This window comes from Trachemys scripta, chromosome 7 (assembly GCF_013100865.1).
Source record: "Trachemys scripta elegans isolate TJP31775 chromosome 7, CAS_Tse_1.0, whole genome shotgun sequence".
In the NCBI taxonomy this organism is placed as follows: domain Eukaryota; kingdom Metazoa; phylum Chordata; order Testudines; family Emydidae; genus Trachemys; species Trachemys scripta.
This window is the reverse complement of record NC_048304.1, coordinates 32392035-32407000: the sequence shown is the minus strand read 5'-3', so window position 1 is coordinate 32407000 and position 14966 is coordinate 32392035. Positions and strand designations below refer to the sequence as shown.

General features: G+C 53.0%; 1 protein-coding gene across 5 annotated transcripts; it reads right to left on the bottom strand.

Annotated features, from left to right (window-relative positions):
- Positions 1-6517: 6517 nt before the first annotated feature.
- Positions 6518-14959, bottom strand: SLC25A45 (solute carrier family 25 member 45). 5 transcript variants are annotated; one of them, XM_034775067.1, is made up of 8 exons: positions 14647-14958; positions 14112-14256; positions 11806-11875; positions 10992-11035; positions 10247-10318; positions 9791-9976; positions 9142-9409; positions 6518-8858 (listed from the first exon to the last, which is right to left on the bottom strand). In XM_034775067.1, exons 2-8 carry the CDS (start codon positions 14154-14156, stop codon positions 8590-8592), a joined length of 954 nt encoding a protein of 317 aa, XP_034630958.1. In that variant the 5' UTR covers positions 14157-14256; positions 14647-14958; the 3' UTR covers positions 6518-8589. The 5 variants fall into 5 exon arrangements, with proteins under 5 accessions (XP_034630958.1, XP_034630963.1, XP_034630959.1 ...); XM_034775072.1 differs by lacking the exon at positions 9791-9976 and having other exon boundaries at positions 14647-14959; XM_034775068.1 differs by lacking the exon at positions 14112-14256.
- Positions 14960-14966: the final 7 nt, after the last annotated feature.

Below are 14966 nucleotides of genomic sequence, written 5' to 3'. Positions count from 1 at the left end.
GGGTTTATACGCTCCTAAGTACCCTGCAGCTCACACCTTGTCTAGGTCCAGAAAGGAATGTAAATGGGACAGCAAAGAGAGGAATTATCGGTCATTTCCTCCCCTCTTGCAAGTGCCGAAAGTCTGGGGGCTGTATCGGGAGCCTAGCGGGCTTCCACTTAGCCAGTGGCGCGGCTGATGGGTCCGTGTTTCTTCTCCCGTGGGGAAGGGGGGTGAATTTCCCTGGCTAGCAGGACCTTGGATGTGAAAATCCTACAGCCAACAAGAGCAAGAGTTTTGTGTCAGATGGTTTGTTATCTCGTAAGGGGGCCTGGGGATACTGCTGGCGAATGGCCCAGACCTGAGCATGGTTTTACTTGAAGGAGATATGCTGCAGAGACTTTTTATTGTTGAGAGCCATGTATTTGTGGGTGCATATTTATCCTCCAGTCGTGGAACGACAGGGTGTTGTGTGGCAGAATCAGGACTTCTGGCTTCTCTTCCCGATTCCCAGCCCCCCCCCCGCACTAGAGCTTGGAACAGAACCCAGGAGTCCTGGCTGCCAGCCACCCCCATTCCCCTGCTCCAACCCAGGAGTTCCTCCTAGGGTGCAATGGGGGCGATATAAGTTAATCAATCAGCGAAGACTGTGAATGAGGAAGACTGCTAAAAATTGTCTTTAAAATGCATCTAAACCAGCTGGCTGCTAACCCAGTCCTGGCTGCATTGGCATCCCAGGGGCACACTAGAGAGGAACAGCAGGGTACTGTAGTAAAGACCAGAGCATTGTTTTCATGTCATAAGCAATCTGTTGTTTCCTGTGCATCTTAGGACATCTCACTGTATTGGCTTTACATCCCCCTGAATAAATACAGATGGGGGACAGACCCTCAGTATCTCTGTGCCTATATCTACGCTGCAGAGACCATATCGGCCTACCCCTGGAGTGTAGACACAGCCTAAGCTGACAGAACGCAGTTTTCCTGCCAGTACAGGAACACCGTGTCCCCCAAAGGAAGTTAGCAACATTGATGGAAGCCCTCTTCCATTGACACAGTAGCATCTACACTGGGGATTTGGTCTGTGTCTCTGTCAGTCAGGCGTGGTTATGTCAATATCACTTTTCATTGTAGGCCATTGCACTACCAATTTTTCCTGGTATAATGATGTTGGATGAGGTGTGGGATATGTCTGTGACATTTTTATACTGGCATAAAAGTCTTTTTGCCTGTTAGAACTTATTTTGCTCAGGGAACTGGTATAATCTGTACCAGCAACAGGGAACTGGTATAATCTGTACCAGCAAAAGGACTCTTTTGGCCGGTATAAATTACATTTCCTCTAGGCTGGGAGTGGCATCCCACTGAAAGACTTAAAACTATTTAGCCTCCCAAAGAGAAGAGGTTGTGGTCTATAATACTGTACTGACACGGGGGAGCAGCTCTCAGAGCAGAGAGCTCTGTAATGTAGCATGCACAGGCAGGAGATCTGCTGGTTGGGGGCAGAAGTGAGAGAAATTCAGAGGCAAATTTCTAACAAGTAACCATTGGAACATTTGACCTAGGGATGTGGTGGATTCGCTATTGTTTGGGGTCTGTAAATCAAGATCCAGTGTCTCTGTTTAAAATACACACATTAGCTCCACTGCCGGTTATGGGCCTGATGGGTGATTTTTTTTTTTTTAATTTTAGAACAAAAAATAAATTTTTGTGGATTTTTTACCAAATTTTTTGCAGTTTTCAGTGGCTCTTAGCTGAAATTTGTTCACTGATTTATTTTTGTTTTGATTTTCTCCCCAGAAAATGTGCTTTGATTTTTTTTATGGGAAAAATAGTTTTTCACAACCTGCAAAAGTGATTTTTTTTCAGTGGCTTTCAGCAAATTTTACAGTTCAAGGCAGCTCTTGGCAGAAAAATTTTACTTTTTTTAATAATTTTATTTGGCCAAAATATGTACATTTTTCTGCCAAAAACTATTTGGGAGGTTTAATGTAATGGCTTTTGGCAGAACATTTTATGTGTGTTGGTGGTTTTCATAGAAAGTTTCAGTTTTTTCCCCCCTTTTTTGACAATTTTTTTCCCATTGTTCATGGTGGTGGTGTAGCCATGTTGGTACCAAAATATTAAAGAGACAAGGTGGGTGAGGTCATCTTTTTTATTGGACCAACCTCTGTTGGTGAAAGAGACAAGCTTTCAGCTCTGTGTAAGCTGGAAGCTTCTCTCTCTCACCAACAGAGGTTGGTCTGATAAGAGATGACCTCACCCACCTTCTTTCTCTCCAATTTTCCATTGACATTTTTGACAAAACAATGCTTTGGTTTTGTCTTCATTTAAACTATCCCCGGCGGGGGGCAAGGGTGTGAATCAATTTCCAATGACCTCTGATGGCGTCTTTTTGCCTTGCTGAGTTCTACACCAACGCCTTCTAGCAAAACCCACCTAGCTGCTCTGGCTGTCACAGGGTGGAGAGAAGCTGTGTGGGGTGGGGCATGGGAAGTGGAGTGTATAATTAGAACAGCATTGGGGCTGCTCTCATTCTGTTCTATGTAGAGTCATCACCAGGGTATCTGGGCACCTTCCAGTGGTCCACTGAGCAACAAGACGCCACATCTCTCATGTAGGGTTTCTTCTCCCCTCCTCTCCCAGGGGGAGAAGCACGAGAAGTGGAATGTCTTGTTTTGGTAGGTTTTTGAATATAGCTGTTGCTCTGGTATTTGTATTAGCGAAGGCAGGGGAAGGAGATGCACCTTGCACTTGGAGCATAAGGTGGCAAGGTTTGGGATGGGCCTTAGCTCCTTGGGGAGCTCATTCTGCAGCCCACAGAAAGATCTGTCTCCCCGCACAGATGAGCTTTACCCTTATTGTAGAGTGCCACTGGGCCAGAAGCGCGGAGTGGGGGTCTCCATCCTGCAATTATAGGCAGCCTTCTTTTGGTACCTTGGGTGCAAGTCATGGAGCCTGCAGGACCCAGACCTTGAACTTGATTCAGCATTGTATGGGAAGCCAGTGCAGAGACCAGAGGACAGGGCTGATGCGTTAACAGTAGCTGGCACTGCTGAGCAGATATGACCACATCAGCTGGAGTTTCCTAAGAGCTGAAGGTGTCACACCCAGGTCACTGCAGTGCTGTGGTCGAGCTAAGCAATGCCCAGGTCATGGTTGGCCAGGCTGGGGCAGCATCTCTGAGCCAGCTGGAGATGGTAGAAAGCATTAGTCACGGAGTGGGCGCTGGTTCGGGGCAGGGCCTGACTCTGATGGGTGCCGGGTAATTTAAAAACACCTGGGGGTTGAACGATAAACCAGACCAGCAGCCATGTAGCTTTGCTTTCTCTGCCTGTGATCAGCAGAGTTCAAGACAGCTGCATCTTTGAGTCCCCCATTAATTTGTGTTTCACTAAAGCATTTTCCAAAGTCTGGATCTGATGGAGAATCTACCCCTGTCCTTGGCAGGTTGTTCCAATTGTTAATCACCCTCCCTTTGAAAAATGTGTCCTGTATTTGAATGTGTCTGCCTTTCACTTCCAGCCTTTGGTTCTTAGTCTGCTTTTCTCCACTAGGTTAAGGAGCCCTTTAGGACCCGGGATTTTCTCCGCGGGAAGGTGCTTACATACCATGATCAACTCACTGCTTAATCTTCTTTGTGATTAAACTAAACAGATCGAGCTCCTTAAGTCTCTCACTGTCAGGTCTTTTTTTCCACCCATCTTAGTGGCTCATTTCTGCCCCCTCTCCAATTTAACCAACATCCTTCCTAAAACGTGGACCCCAGAACTGGATACACTATTCCAGTACTAGTCTCACCAATGTCCATCACCTCCTGCTCCTGCTTGCTACACCCCTCTTTATGCCCTCTGAGGCCCCCTGCTGGAGGCCTCCTGGCCGTACCACACCCTGCCCCAAAACAGAGCAATGGAAAGGGTCCTCCAAGCTGCCTAGAGTGATTGTGTGGGACACAGCCAATCAGGGCCCACCAGTCTATTATAAGAAGAGCTGCAGGGCCAGAGGGAATTCAGTTCCTTGCGGGAGCTGTAGGAGTGTGTGTGGCTGGCAGCATTGCAGAACCCCAGACAGGGCACCACTGCCAGTACCTGGGGAGAGCAAGAAACTGCCCTGAGCTGGTTACCAGGTCTCCATTAGGACAAGGCCCTGAGGTAAAGATGAAGATGCTGTAGGGAAGTGGCCCAGGGAATTAGAGAAGCCATATGTCATAGTTAAAGGGACACAGCAGACAGCTGTGATCTACAGGGTCCCTGGGCTGGGACCCAGAGTAGTGGGCAGGCCTGGCTCTCCCCCCCCCCACCTTGTTAGCCACTAGGGGGAAATGGCCTGGACATTGAGGCACCCCAGAAGGGGAACTGAACTATAGTGGCCCAACTGGAGAGCTGTAGCCAGGAAGCCCAAGAGGGCGAAGACATTATCCCTGCTCTAGGATAGAGCAGTGCCCCAGGGCTTCCTCCCTGGAGATGATCTGTGTGTGTGTGTGCAGGTGTGCACACTTGGCCAAGGAGGTGTGAGAGGCACCCTGTTACAGCATCCCAGGACTGGATCAGCCTGTGATAGGGTATCCACCTCACACTGGCCAGTAAGGGGTTAATAAAGCCCTAGGAAGGCTGAGTGAAAAGCAGCCAATAGGAGAGGGGCTGTGAGGAGTGGCCACTCAGGGCCCATATAAGAAGAGTTGCAAGATGGACAGAGGAGAGCAGGGTGCATAGCTGCCTCTGGAGCTGGAGGACGAGGAAGGTTTGTATCTGGAGTAGGCTGCAATGCTGTAGCACCTTGGACAGAGCAGTGCAGGCAGGACCCCAGGGAGAGGGGAAGGAGCTCCGGATGAGCTGCTGAGACTGAGGAGGTTGCTGTGGCCCCAGTGAAGTGGCCCAGGGAAATGCAGCAATCATAGAGGCAAATGAACGCAGTAAGTAACTGTGAATCAGAGGGTCCCTGGGCTCAGACCTGGAGTAGTGGGTGGGCCTGGGTCTCCCCACTGTGGAAGTAGGAGGACAGTTTACTGAGTCACCACTGAGGAAGTGACTGGACTACTGAGGAGCTAAACCTCCCCCAGAAGGGGGGACATGGACAGTGCCATGGCTGGGGGGCCAAGCCACAAAGAGGATGCTGCAGTCCCTGAGGCAGCGAGAGGGGCTGCAGTCAGATGGCGGAGATCAAGTGACAGTGTGCAGACTGTCGACCTTGAGTTTCTCCCCAGAGCAACCTAGGGGAGGCACCAGTCCGGTGGTGAGTAACACACAGTGACGCAGCCCTTTGGGCCACTGTTGCACTGGCAGCTCGTATTGAATTGCTTGTCCACTGTGACCCTCGTATCCTTTAGAGTCACTGCTTTCAAGGATAAAACCTTCAAAATGGAAGCCTGTGTTTGCCTGGCATGGAAAACAGACCCATCTTGTTATCAGTGCTCTTTCACTTAGTGAAAGGGTTTCCCATGGCATCTTTGGCTGTAACTTTTCTTCCTGTTCAGCTGCACCCCAGAAGTGGCTGCATATCCGTGGGGCTTTCTATATAGACATTGTATCGCAGTTATGGGGGAAAGACCTTGCACTATATCAAGGGTCGGCAACCTTTCAGAAGTGGTGTGCCAAGTCTTCATTTATTCACTCTAATTTAAGGTTTCGCAGGCCAGTAATACATTTTAACGTATTTAGAAGGTCTCTTTCTATAAGTCTATAATACAATAATAGCTTAATTATATATGTAAAGTAAATAAGGTTTTTAAAATGTTTAAGAAGCTTCACATTTAAAATTAAATTAAAATGCAGAACCCCCCGGACCAGTGGCCAGGACCGGGCAGTGTGAGTGCCACTGAAAATCAGCTTGTGTGCCGCAGGTTGCCTACCCCTGCACTATATCTAAGGATAGGTGGTCTGAAGGCAGAGAAGTAGGAGTCAGAACTCCTGGGTTCTTTCTCTAGCTCTGGGAGAAGAGGATGGTGTAAGGGGTTAGATTGGGGGAGCAGGAGGGCTGGGAGTCAGGACTTGTAGGTTCTACTCCCAGGGGCTCCAGGAGGGGAGCTGGTGAATTGATGTTGGGGGAGAGGGGGGCTGGGAGTCAGGACTTCTGAGTCCTATTCCTAGTTTGGCTGTATTATGCATAAAATATTTGACTCTAGTTAACCTCCTCCTGGACGATCTAATTGATGAGTCCACACCAGCCAGCAATGGGTTGCAAAGGACCCATGCGTGGGAAAACAAGATACAGCGTGATATTATTTTGCACTGAGGCATCTATTCATCTTGGAGTAGGGATGGCTTCCCAGAGGAACAGTGGCTTTGCAGATCACACACACATGCCCAAGGCTGTGTTAGCTACAGGAAAGATGTACAAGCCCAAACTATCAGCCATCTTGTCCTGGGTCTGATTACACCCACCAGCACTTACAGTGAACATCCTGGGGGCTTGGATGTGTACCAATGAAGCATTGCTAACCCCATCTCACATGTATCCAAGGCCAGGAGAAGCATATTCCTTTGCACAGTGACGTCTCAAATCTCTGCAAGCTCACTATGTATTCACCACCAGTCTGGGTATTGCTTTAATATACCAGGCCTTTAATCTCGCTTGCCACCGCTTCGGTTCTGACCTCATTTCTAAGAGCAGCTCTGCAGGATTGACAGAGCCTGTGAGGCAGGCTTTCAAACAAGATCACAATGAATTTCAAGCATTGTAACTGGGTGCTACACAGACCCTCCCCCACCCTCCATGACTGACAGGGTAGGGAGGAAGCATCATGCCAGGTGCTGCACAGACCTGGACCAAACTTGGGGACCTTTGTGCTGGGCCCTGCACAGACCATGACCGAGATCAGGACCCCAGTGGGTCGTGCACTGCCCAGCTAGTCCCTGCCACAAAGATCTTCAGGTCTAAGTGGACAAAGGAATAATTATCCCCATTTTACAGGTGTGCAAGTGGAGGCAGAGTGAGATGAACGTTCGAGTAGAAGGCAGGGACTGAGAGTCAGAACTTGTGAGTTCTATTCCTGGCTATAGGAGCACAGTGAAGTCAAATGGGTTAGAACAGGGGGTGCTGAGCTTCAGCACCCCTGGATTGTATTCCTGGTGCTCAGCACATTGGTGGGGTTTCGTGTGTTAAAGCAGGGGGGCTGGGAGTCAGGATTCCTGAGTGCCATCCCTGGCTCAAGGAGCAGAGTGAGCTCTTATGGATAGAGATGGGGAGCAGGAGCCAGAACTCCTGGGCTCTATTCCAGACTCGCTCTGTGAGCTTCAGGGCATGTCCCTTTCCCGCTCTGCACCTTGGTCCCCAGCCTTTTTTGGCTCCAGCCATGAATTCCAACAGAGTTAGGAAGGGAGTGTCCAATCCTGGCCTGGCTTTCCCTCCATTGCAGTGCAGCGAGCTGTATCATTCAGGGAGGAGCAGAGGATGCTGATTTCCCCCAAGGGAGCCTGCGCTCCGACACCTTCACCGCAGCAGCAAAGGAATCCGTCGGCACGTTGTCGGCTTGCGTTTCCTGAGACATCCCCCCAGGAGGATAGGAGCAGCCAGAGGCGCCACAGGGAGCTGGCAAGGACACGGGGCCTGCCTCTCAGATCCGTCCCCCGCCTCCCCCATGGCAGGTAAATGACCTGGGCTGTTCCATCACATCTATGGCAAAGACCCAGCACCCCAGGTGTTGTGGCAAAGAGCTTGTCTTGGGGATCTGCCAACTGCTGGGTGGGGAGTGGTGTCTAGTGGGTTACAGCTAAAAATCCCAGAGCAGGGAGTCAGGTCTCCTGGGTTCTCTGTCAGCTCTGGCAGGGAAGTGGGGTGTGGTGTGTTAGAGCAGGGGAGGCAGGACTCCTGGGTTCAATTCCTGACTCGGGGGATATTGTCTAATAGGTTTAGCTCGCCTCCACTGGTCCCTGCACATTGCAGCCTGCTCCAGGGTGGCGGTGGCAGGGTCTCTGTGCCCGTCCAACTAGACTGGGCCAACAGCAGAGAGTTTGCTGACTGATGAGAATTAAGTAGATTTTCAGTTGCTATGGAAATGCTATAGATGGGTAAGGAGAAATCCTCCTACTCCCAGAAGTCCTTCCCCCACACTGCTCTGCATATGGCCCCTCCTCCCCTGACATGCACCACTAGGCCCCACTCCCCTCCCAAAGCTGGGAAAAGAACCCAGCAGTCCTAACTCCCACCCACTCTAATCCTAGATCTGGCATAGAACCCACGAGGCCTAACTCGTGGCTCAGTCATGCTGCTAAAAAGCACAATTTCCTGTCTCCTACCCACCCCTGCCCCACTCCTCTGTTTTCTTATTCCCTCTTTCATCCCCAGCTCCCAAGTCACTACTCCTCCCCCTCATCACTGACCGGCAGTTCCTCTCCCCGACGTGCTAAGATGCATGGAAATGGGAAGAACCAACATCACTCAGGACATTTAAATCTAGGATGCAGCCTAACCTTGGGGAATAGATTGTAGGAGGGGTGATCCTGCCTTCCTCTCACAGTTGGTGCTGACCTCCATGCCCCAGCACAACGCTAGGGGGCGCTCTGTTGCAGGGAGTTGGGCAGGGGGCTCAGTTGGGGGTGCTCTCCAATGGCCATCAGAGCTGGCCCTCAGTGCGGTGATGGGGGGCCAGATGCTGCAGGGAGCAGGGTGGGGCTCAGCAGATGAGTTTCAGGATGGTCTCATAGCTCAGGAAGGTCACCGCGTTGACAGGGAAGGCACGGATACAGTTCAGGGCAAGGCCCTTTAGGAAGACCTGGGGTCCCTCATGCCGAACGCTGATGCGGATGCAATCCAAGACCCCGTGGTAGGATACTCCCTTCACCCCGTCCATCTGGAGCCGGGCCTTGATCACGTCCATGGGCGTGGCTAAGATCCATGAGGCGGTGCCAGCACAGCCCCCGGCTACGAGAACCGTCATCGGCCCTGGGAGCAAAGGGGAGAGGGAAGAGAGTTAGGGTTCGGCTGCAGGGGCCGTTACCCCTCAGTCCATGCCATCCCCAGGGCAGTGGTTGTGGTTATTGTATGGTTGTTAAACACCTGTCAGTTTCCACCTAAGAGGTGGCTGCATTATAGCACCCTGTGAAAAGATCTGTCTTAATTGTCTCTGGCCCATCAAAGCACTCACATTACGCAACAGGAATCCCAGTTCCCTACCGTCTCTTCCCCAGCAAGGTGGATTGTAGGGGGTTATCCATTTCCATCTCACCTGGTTCTCGCCCCTGCACTGTCATGGCCTGGCAGAGGCTGGTGTAGGTGAGGAAGTAGATGGCCATAGTGGGTGTATCTCGCAGCACCAGGGCCCAGGTGCCCCGGAACAGGCCCATGACCCCCTCCTTGTGGAATATGCTGGCAGCGCAGTGCACTGGGCCCCGGTACTGGGTTCCAGAGGCCCCTGCTGGACTCCTCAGCCCATAGGAGTGAAGCTGGTTCTGTAGCCGAACTTTGATCAGGTCAATAGGAGCCAGGACCACGGCCTGAGATTGGGGCAGGGTGGGTAGGGGGGAAAAAAAGAGTCCCCTCATGAGTTCCTTAAGGAAAAATACTGACATGCAATGACTTCTGGGGCTGGAGAGAGAACCCCACGTGTCCCAGCTCCCATCCGTGCTTGCTCTAACCCACTTCAACCCCATTTCCCTTCCCTGAGCTAGGATAGAACCCAGGTGTCCTAGCTCCCAGCCCCGCTTGCTCTAACCCACTTCCCTTCCCTGAGCTGGGATAGACCCCAGGAGTCTTGACTCCCAGCCGTCCTGCTCTAAGCACTGGACCCAACTCCCTTCTCCTCCCAGAGGTAGGGCTAGAAGCCTGGAGTTCTGCTCTCTACCTCTGCCCTCCACATGAGCTGCCTGGTCCCTCACCTGCATCAGGCCAGAGAAGCTGCCAGCGGTAAAGACGTGGGCATAGCTGGGGGGCTTGGCGCGGCGGTCGTGGTGGTGGGCAGCGCTCAGGTACAGCAGGGCATTGCTGTAGGCCCCGAACAGCACTGAGTTAACCAGGGCCACGCTCAGCAGTGGGAAACTCATCCCCTTAAAGAAGCCTAGGACCTGCAAGGCAAAGGGCACCATGGGGGGATCAACACCAGCCCTGGGCATATGTGACTCATGGCTCGGCGTGAGGGAGTGATTGGGGAACCCCTCTCCAAAGGCTGACACCCATGCGTACACGCACACACTGCTCCCCCTAGCATACAGCATGGGGGCTGGGCTGATCTCCATCAGGGGCAGATGTGCAGACCCCAGCATGAGGGGAGCCTCTGAGCTTGGGCAGGGGTCTCTTGGCACTGCCCTAATACAAATAAATGTGCTGCCTCAAACCGTTTCATTGCGGTATGTTTTGATCATGCAATCCAGGATCCCCCGATAGCCAGACTGCGTCTGCAGCCGCACCTGGAATGAGACACCATCTTTAAGCAAAGAATTTGCAGGGAGATATTAGCAGCAGCAGTTTATGCAAAGGCCAAACTCCTCCTCAGAGGCATTTGGAAGTAGCATTTTCTAGCAGATTGGACTGTGGCCTGGGACTTAGGACTCCTGGCTTCTGTTCACAGCTCTGGCAAGACAGTGGGATCTAGGGAGATAAAGCTGGGGGTGGGGTTGGGTGCTGGGAGTCAGGACTCCTGGGTTCTATTCCTGGTTCTGCTATTGAGTTGGGGCAAGTCCCTCTCTGTGCCTCTATCTCCCCTCCCACCTTGTCTATTCAGACTGTGGACTCTTGGGGCGAGGGATTCTCTCTCACTGTGGGTTTGTGCAGTGCCTCTCCTGATGGGTAGAGGGCCCTGATCTCATTGGGGGTCTGTGTAGTGCCTGGCCTGACAGGGTGGCCTGAACTTGGGCAGGGAGGGTCTGTACAGACAAAGACCCCTATGTAGGTTAGGTCTACCATCATAAGAAATAAAGGAGTTAAAATAGCTATTGCTTGCCCTTCGAGGTGCTGGACACTGCTCTGAGCTAGCCAGTTCCCCAGCAGGGATGTATCGCCTCATTCTATCTATAGGAGAGAAGTTTTGCCTGTCCCTTCCCACCCCCAATCCCTCTACAGCAGTACCAGCTTCATATTCACCTTCACTGTGTCCACTGGATGCCCCAAGGCCAGCCCCACAGCTCCTGTGTCCAAAGGAAAAACAAGTCAGTTGGAAATTAGACCCCGCTGCTGTCCTGGTTAGGCGAATGGAACCCAGGAGTCCTGACTCCCAGGCCTGCTGCTGTAACTCACTAGGCCCACCCCTTCGGGGGGGCTAGGAATAGGACCCAGGAGTCCTACCCTCCTCCACACATCCATAAACACCCCACCGCCACTTCCTCTTTTTCTTGGGGATCCCAATGCTGCCGGCAAACGTTAAAATGGTTGAAAAGGACACAGACCCCCAGTGCAAGACAGGGCTTGATTATTTTTAACTCACTTGTTAATGAGCAACTGGGAAGTGTCATCTTTTTCAGCAAAACAACTGAATTTGGAACTTAAATTCCACTCTTTTTAAAATGCAACTAAATTGGGGAGGGAGGCCAGCCTTGTCATGGTACAGCTAGACTGGGATTCAGGGAACCTGGCTTCATTCCCTGCTCTACTACTGCCTCCCTGGGTGACTTCCCTGCTCTCTGCCTCATTTTCCCCCTCTATAAAGGGGACAGAATAATCTTTCATTTGTCTATTAATTTAGATTATACATTCTTTGGGGGCAAAAACTCTCTCATTGTGTTTGTGCTGTGCCCGGCCCAATGGGGGCCCCAGTCTCAGTTGGCAGGGTCTGTGCCGCACTTAGCCTGGGGGAGGGGGTTCTCAATTTCATCCAGGGTCTGGGCAGCCCCTGACTCTGAATGGCAGGGGCATGTGTCTGGGCAGCACCCAGGAGGGTATGGATCCTTCTCATTCTTACCTGAAATCCAGCCAGCCACAAACTCCTCCACGGGCATGGTGAGTAGAGCACGCAGGGACTGTACAGGGCTCTGGAAAAGAGGAAAGATCTGGTCAAAGTTAATCCATTTAATCCCTAACTTGTTCTCCTGGGTGCTTCAATCTTTAACCTGATTCTCCCCTGCTCTATGAATTGCCCTTTTCCCAACAGCAGTGCCCAGGGGCACGCAGTGAAATGGAAAAGCAGGAGATTAAGCAGGGGTGACCATGCAGAGTTAGCGTAACCGGGGGAACTCAACTGGTGCCATCTCTCACTGAGATTAAGGGCTGGATCCACCAGCTGGTCTTGCTGCTCCCCCCGACCCCCCGGGGCCTGTCCTCCTCCAAAGGGGCTGGAGCCTCGGGGGCCCCCTTTCAGGCCCACACTCAGGGCTGGATTTTCCAAAGCCCTTCATCCTTGGCACACAGAGCTTCTTAGATGCTGAATGAAATTCATGCTGTGCCATTTTGAAAAACAACTCTCACCTCAGGAAGATTCCCAGACAGAGAGAAGCGCGGAGCCTGCTTTCTATGACGGTTGCAGCTGTAAGTGGCTTGCGATGGGTTAGTAAATGACAGCAGGCTGTGCTGAGCATGTTTCAGGATGGGCTGTTATAAAGGCCTGTTCGGGTGCTTACCGGGAGGCATTTGGACGCAGATCCTTACAACGCTGGAGGCACCCAACTCGTGGAGGCACAATCGCAATCGGGGACGGGGGTGGTTTTTGGCTTTCCTCTGAAGCATCGGGGATCACCTACAGCTGGAGCAGGGATAACAGGTAATGGGGCCGGCGCTCTGCGGTTTCTCTGATGTAGCTGGCTGGAGGGTGGGTCTTGTTCAGGGTGCAACTGATCACCTGATGTGGCTGCAGGCAGGAATCCTCCCCCCCCAGTGGCAGGGACCTTCTTTTGCCTTCCTCTGCAGCATGAGGCGGCTGTTGTGCTCATCAAGGTCCTACCTAATCAAGCTCCCCATAACGCCAGAGACCCTGGTTCTCTCCTGTTCTCTGCATGGGGCTCACAACCCCTTCAGCCAGGGGTGGGCAAACTTTCTGGCCTGAGGGCCACATCTGAGAATAGAAATTGTATGGCGGGACACGAATACTCACAAAATTGGGGTTGGGGTGAGGGCTCTGGGGTGGGGCCAGAAATTAGGCGTTCAGGGTGCAGGAGGGGATGAGGGCTCCGGCTAGGGGTGTGGGCTCTGGGGTGGGGCTGAGGAGTTTGGGGTGTAGGAGGGTGCTCTGGACTGGGACCGAGGGATTTGGAGGGTGGGAGGGGGTCAGGGCTGGGGCAGGGGGTTGGGGGAGAGGCTCAGGGGTGCAGGCTCTGGGCGGTGCTTTTACCTCAAGCAGCTCCCGGAAGCAGTGGCATGTCCCTTCTCTGGCTCCTATGCAGAGGCGCCACCCCTGCAGCTCCCACTGAAGTGCCGGAGGGGGGCCACTGGAGCACGTAGGAGCCAGAGGGGGGCCATGCCGTGGCTTCCAGGAGCCCTGCTCCCCAGCTGGAGTGCCAGCGGAAGCTCGAGGGCTGGCGGGCTGGATCCGGCCCACAGGCTGTAGTTTGCCCACCCCTGCCTTAAACTCTTGAGGGTGGAAATGTTAAAGTCATTGGGCTCAACCTATGACTGTCTGGGTGAAGTTTAAAGTCCTGGGATATTCAGAAGATCAGACTAGATGATCTAATGATGCCATCTGCCCTTAAACTCTGAAACCCTAGACACCACTCCCCTCCCTGAGCAGGGGATGAAACCCAGAAGAAGAATAGAATATCAGGGTTGGAAGGGACCTCAGGAGGTCATCTAGTCCAACCCCCTGCTCAAAAACCCCCTGACAGATTTTTGCCCTGATTCCTAAATAGCCCCCTCAAGGATTGAACTCACAACCCTTGGTTTAGCAGGCCAGTGCTCAAGCCACTGAGCTATCCCTCCCCCCAGACACCCTGCTTTAACCACTGTATCTCCTCCTTCCCACAGCCAGACAGAAAGCTTCCCCTCCCCACCCCCTGACAAAGCAATGCGCCCGCACCTTTTTTCCTAGCCAGGATGAAAGCAGCTTCCACAGTCCTAGGCCAGTGCCTCCATCCCAGCACCCCCCAGCTGCCTTTGCAAACCTTTCCTCTCCCCCTAACCCAAGGCCCTGAACTAGTTTGCAGCACGTGGCGTGTGCAGTGGGGCACTAACAGCAAGCTGCAGGCATGGCCAGACCCTCGCAAACCAGCGCTACATCTTGTGCAATGGCCCTTAGCAGCTAACCCTCCAGTCCTCTCTGCACCCCACGGGCAGACTTACCCCATGGTGGTGGAAGGCGTAACGTAGCCGGAAACTAAATCTCATCGACAGCAACCTTGTTTATAGACATGCGCAGAGGTTCCACAAGGACTCCTCGTTGTTTTTGCAGATACCGACTAACACGGCCCATCATATCAAGCTACCACTAGAGGGAAGCAGACACCTACTTCAGTGCACTCGTCTAGGGCAGGGTCTGAAGACCCAAACTGAGATCAGAGTCCCCAGTACGCCCAGTTAATCTTGACTGAGAGCAGGGTAGGGCCCATGTTGTGCCAGGCGCTGCATGGACCCTGACTGAGACAGGGGCCCCACAGCCCCGCACAGAGACCAGGGGCAGGTCCCACTGGATGCTGCTCAGACCCTGACTGAGGTTGTGGCCCATGTCAGGTCACGGGCTGCACAAACCCTAATCCCGGCGAGCTGTGTGCTACACCCACACAGCGGACAGTCCCTGTCCCGAATTGCTCCCAGCCTAAGAGCCACCGGGGGGAGGGGACAGAGAGGCTCCCGCGCTGGCAAAGCTGGGAATACTCACCCCTGTGCCTGCTTGTGATCCGTGCCCTGCGAGCGAACGCCTTCGTGCGGGGGGACTGGGTGCAACTGGCTGACCCCAGCGTGGTGTGTCGCCTGCTGCAGCCCCTTGTGCAGGGCAGAGCCAGCCCGTTTCTCTGCCCCCGTTGGCATCGCTGGCTCTGACGGGTTAACGGTTCAGTGTGGGGTTTGGGGGCCCCAGGTTTGTACCTCGGCACCACAAACCTGCCCGGGACCAGGTTAACCCACAAGTCGAATTCCGGTGCGGGCGCCGCCGCCAACCGTCAGGCTCGGCTAGGCGAATCTCCGTGACGTCACAGCCAG

Coding starts and splice junctions, on each gene's coding strand:
- SLC25A45 (XM_034775067.1), bottom strand. CDS start 14,156: ATGAGATTTAGTTTCCGGCTACGTTACGCCTTCCACCACCATGGG. Junction 10,319..10,991: donor ATCCAGTGGACACAGTGAAG/GTGAATATGAAG, acceptor GTCTCATTCCAG/GTGCGGCTGCAGACGCAGTC. Junction 9,410..9,790: donor GCTTCTCTGGCCTGATGCAG/GTGAGGGACCAG, acceptor CCCCAATCTCAG/GCCGTGGTCCTGGCTCCTAT.